The sequence below is a fragment of the Montipora foliosa genome, chromosome 10 (genome assembly GCF_036669935.1).
Source record: "Montipora foliosa isolate CH-2021 chromosome 10, ASM3666993v2, whole genome shotgun sequence".
In the NCBI taxonomy this organism is placed as follows: Eukaryota; Metazoa; Cnidaria; class Anthozoa; order Scleractinia; family Acroporidae; genus Montipora; species Montipora foliosa.
In genome coordinates this window covers 24,942,613-24,947,612 of record NC_090878.1, presented here as the reverse complement: position 1 = coordinate 24,947,612, position 5,000 = coordinate 24,942,613, and the positions used below count along the sequence as shown (strand labels likewise).

At 43.4% G+C, this 5,000-nt stretch overlaps 1 protein-coding gene across 1 annotated transcript in view; it reads right to left on the bottom strand.

Moving 5' to 3' along the window:
• Positions 1–4,377: 4,377 nt before the first annotated feature.
• Positions 4,378–5,000, bottom strand: part of LOC137972669 (uncharacterized) — a 930-nt gene continuing 307 nt past the window's right edge. Inside the window, exon 1 of the mRNA XM_068819399.1 lies at positions 4,378–5,000. This exon is cut by the window's right edge and continues 307 nt beyond it. Within this exon, the coding sequence (XP_068675500.1) occupies positions 4,378–5,000 (623 nt within the window).

Here is a 5,000-nt window from a genome sequence, read left to right as displayed (position 1 = left end):
TTTTTCATGATTTCCAGCATGTGTAAGATTTCAATTTTCTCTTTTGACTGAGAGGCAATAAAATAATATTGTCATGAGGCTAAGCAGGGCATTACCCATGGATTTTCCCAAAATATTGCCTTAGCACTAATCAGTGCAGGCTGGGAACAATCCAGGCCAAGTTGAATGTAGTGATTCTTTATCTTTTAAGTCCAAACGTGTAGACAACATGAAGCCTTTGGTCCAGCGTTTCCTTGATGTACATGAATACCTGAAGACTTCCTTCTTTTCCTTGAGGGCACGTTGCGTTCTAGGTGCCTCTTTGATTTTCCACCGTTTATAGTTGCTACGAGATCACTCCCGTTGATGGGATCTGATTCCACTGCAAAAAAAATTCAAATCAATACAGTATAACAGTTTGCTGACGCTTCTCAACCATTAAGCGGTCAAAAACTCCCAGTACAGGAGTTCCATTAATTTAAACCATTGCCTCCTGCGAAAGAGACTTACTCTAGTGTAACTCACCGTCTAAGCCAATACCACTATCGTCCAAAAGTGTTGCCACTGAACCTAGTTGGGCTGCAGCTGCACCAGGAATGTCTGTTATTGGAGTAGCATATGTGGTGGAGTGGCCCTTGTCACCGGTGCCAGGGTAGTTTGGGGTAGAGTGGCTGCTACTGGTACAAGTACTGAAGGAGCCTGGCTAGCTGCAGTTTGTGTAGCTGGGACCACAGTAACTGGACATTAAGTGGATGGGGAAGCTGATGTCAGGCAAGAATGACCCTGTGTAGCTGGTGGTGTTGAGAGTGAGTGTGTCGTGCTGGATAGGTGGGTCTGCAGTAACTTGACGCAAATTGGAGGTGGAACCACCTAGTGTTGGGCAAGAATTACCCTAGGTGGCGGCTGGTGCTATTAAGTCGGATGAAGCTGGTGTCCGGCAAGAATGATACTGTGTGGCTGGTGTAGCTGATGGTGTTGAGAGATGTAGGTTTAAGAGGGATTGCTTGGAATAGCTGAGGAACTTGCTGATTGTGTAGCTGCTGCTGGGGGTGCTGTCATGGCATTGTGTTAGTCCTTAGCTTCAAAACGAGCAAACTTAACTAAACAGTCTTAGCGAAAACTCAAGTAAACTTACAAGAACGTCACCGAAAACGTTTCCTACGAGTTCGCAATATTATGTCAGCGGTATTGATCACTACTTCATAACATCACATCTCCCTTCTCATAAAAAAACGTTATTCACCATAAAGCACTCAATCAGACGATGACAGTTCAAAGTCCTAAAAAACGTTCCTCAAACAAAATCTCGTAGTCGTCCTGGTCTATGAATGATTCTACCAGATCTTGTTTGCACCACAGGTGGTCCTTCCACAGGTAAAGGGGTACTACTAGCTGGCAGGTTTTCTTGGGATTCCAAATCCAACTGTGGCGATGGTTCCTTGGTCTTTACCAAGTGTCTTCTATTTCTCCTGAACATAGTTCCTTGAAGATCTACTTCGTAGGAGCGAGGTGCCACTTGTTTGACAACAGATCCCTTTCTCCACAGATTTTCTTTGTCTGATGGCAGCGGTTTCATGCGCACTCTGTCTCCGGGTTGAAGCACAGGAAGCTCTTTTGTTCCTTTGTTGTAAAACAGTGCTTGTTTCGTCTTTCTTTCTTTGAGCTTGCCTTCAGTTCCCTCCACGATCTTTGGCTGTAACAAAGTTCCTGCTGTAGGTAACAGTGTCTTTGTACGTCGTCCAAATAATCTTTGTACTGGTGATTATCCAATACTGGGTGAAGGTGTGTTTCGCCAGTCCAAAATTGCCAAGTATGGATCTTGTCCACTTGCCTTTGCTTTGGTTAGTAACTTCTTGGCTGTCTTAACAGCATTTTCAATCTTGCCATTTGATTGTGGATAGTGTGGTGAAGACGTTTGGTGGTCAAAATGCCAGGCGTATGTAAATTCTTTGAATTCTCTGGAAGCAAACTGTGGTCCGTTGTCAGAATACAGAGTATCAGGTATGCCATGGCGTGCGAACTGATTCTTGAGAGACTTGATAACAGAGCTTGAGTTGGTACTGGATAATTGGTTCAGTTCAAAGTAATCTGACCAGTGGTCAACGATGATGAACCACTCTTTGTTGTCAAAACTGAAAAGGTCTGTTGCAACATGAGACCAAGGACGTTTAGGTGGATCATGAGGTATGAGTGGTTCTTTCTGCTGGTTTGTCTGATAAGTGTTACATGTTTCGCACTTAGAAACACAGTCCCTGATCTCTGCGGTCGTGCCAGGCCAAAACAGGACATCTCTTGCTTTATTTAAACAACTTTCAATACCAAGGTGGCTTGAGTGTACTTGCGTGATCATGTGGGGCCTTAGCGCTACAGGTACTATTACTCGATTTCCTTTGAAGAGGATACCATCTTGGATGCTGAGCTCTTCTTTGAAGTCAAAATATCTCCTGATTTCTGATGGGACTTCTTCTTTTGTTTCTGGCCAACCAATCTTGATAATATGTTTCAACTGCTGAAGACCTTCGTCAAGATCAGTTTTTCTTCTGAGATCAACAAGGCGTTGACTTGTGATTGGCAGAAACTCGACCATGTTGATCTCTTCAATGGATTTGATTAGATGCTCTTCCTGTTTGACTGATAAAACCTCCGACTTCAACTCTTCTGTACTCGGCTTATTGGGAAGGAATGCCCGACTGAGTGTATCAGCAATGAATAGTTCCTTTCCAGGCTTGTACACTATATTCAAGCTATACCTCTGGAGCTGTAATAACATTCTTTGGAGCCTTTTGGGGGCCGAAAGCAGAGATTTCTTGAAAATGCACTCTAGCGGCTTGTGATCCGTCTGTACTGTAATTGGCCTACCATAAACGTACTGGTCAAAGCGTGTGCACCCGTGAACTATGCTGAGCAGCTCTTTCTCTATTTGAGCATAATTTCTTTCAGTACTGGTAAGCGCTCTTGACGAGAATGCTATAGGCTGACCCTCTTGCAGTATGACAGCACCCAGTCCAGATTCTGATGCATCGCATTGCAGTGTTACTTCTTTACTGGGGTCGAAATACTTCAGCACTGGTTCTCTTGTGATCAATTGTTTCACTTGCTTCCATGATTTCTCGTGTGTATCGTTCCAGTGCCATTGCACATCTTTGTCTAATAAACGTCTCAACGGCTCTGTAACATCAGACAGGTTAGGCAGAAATTTCGCAAGATACGTAATCACTCCAAGCACCCTTTGCACGGCCTTCTTGTCTGAAGGTGTAGGCATTTCTACAATTGCCTTGACCTTACTTGGATCCGGCTTGAGGCCATCAGGGGTCAGTACATGACCGATGTAGGGCACTTCTTGCTTTCTCAACTGTAACTTCTTTGGATTCAACTTGATATTCTTCTCACGACATCTCTCCAAGAGTGCAATTAGGTTTCTGTCGTGATCCATAACTGCGTTTTCATAGGTGTCACCCTCACCAACACAGAGTATGTCATCTACAATGTCTTCTATACCTTTCAGACCTTGTAGGCTTTCATGGATTCTTCGCTGGTACTCTTCTGGGGCTGATTTGATTCCAAATGGTAAGCGAAGCCAGCGATAACGGCCAAAAGGTGTATTAAACGTGGTCAAGAGTGACGACGGTTTGTCTAGCTGAACTTGCCAGAATCCATTCTTTGCATCCAAAACTGAGAAGACTTTAGCCTTACATAGCCTAGTTGCCACGTCTTCAATGGTGGGGAGAGGATAATGGGCTCTCAGCAGGGCTCTGTTTAAATCTTGTGGGTCAATACAAATTCTTAACTTCTCTGGCTTGTTTACTAGAACCAAACTAGACACCCAATTTGTAGGTTCTGTAACGGGGGTGATAACTTTCTCTCTGACTAATTTGTCCAGTTCTTCCTTTAAACGGTCTCTTAGTGCTACAGGGACTTTCCTAGGGGGGTGGACAACAGGTTTTACAGTTTCATCGAGTTCCATATGGTATGGGCCATCCATGCACCCTAATCCCTCAAAAACATCACTGTACTGTTTCAAAATTTGATCTCTGGTTAGAACAATGTGGGCAGTTTGAACCTTGTCATTTACTGCATTCACAGTTTCTGACTCTGAAATGTCACTTGCCATAACCTTGATTAAGTTCAGTTCCTGACATAACTCAGCACCCAATATAGGCCTGACATCCTCATTAGTTATAAAAAAATCTGCATCTGTACTCATCTCACCTTTGGCACATTTGAGAGTGCACTTTCCAAGTGGAGTCATAGTGGTTCCATTGTACATCTTGAGTGTTGCAGATGTTTTCGTCAAATACAGATCTTTGGGATCCCCCATAATGCTTGAGAATTCTTTTAGTGATAGCAAATTACAAGTTGCTCCACAGTCCAACTGAAATGTAACATCTTCAGCATTGTTTACTTTGATGTAAACAACTGTTTTGGGTGTTTCTTTTCTTCCACAGCACTGACTTGATAAGTTATGACATCAATAGTATACTCTTCAAATTGACTCCCATCTGAATCTTCTTGCACATAATTCAAATTCTGATTGGCATGTAAATTACGACTGGACTGCCTTCCTCCTGTACACTTCGCAGCAAAATGGTTTCTTTTTCCACACTTGTTGCACTGTTGGCCATATGCAGGGCACTTTGATCTGTCTGGTACATGTTTCCTGCCACAAAATTTGCAGTCGATCTGCTGAACACTGCCGTTGGCTGATTTTTTCTTCTCTTCTTGTTTCTTTTGGAAGAAGTTTTCTTTCTTCTTCCCTACTGCATTAACCTCGTGCAAGTTTTGCATTTGTTTCAACTGGCTTTGGGTTGCTTCGGCAGCTCGTGCAAGTTCGAGAGCTTTATTCAGCGTCAAATCTGGGACTCGCAACAAACGCTCTCTCACGTTGTGATCAGCGATTCCAAACACGATGCGGTCGCGTATCAACAAATCTTTCAAATCTTGAAATTCACAAGAGTCTGCCATGTTTCGTAGAACAGTGGCATATTTATCAATGGGCTCCCCACTTTCCTGTCCACGCGAAA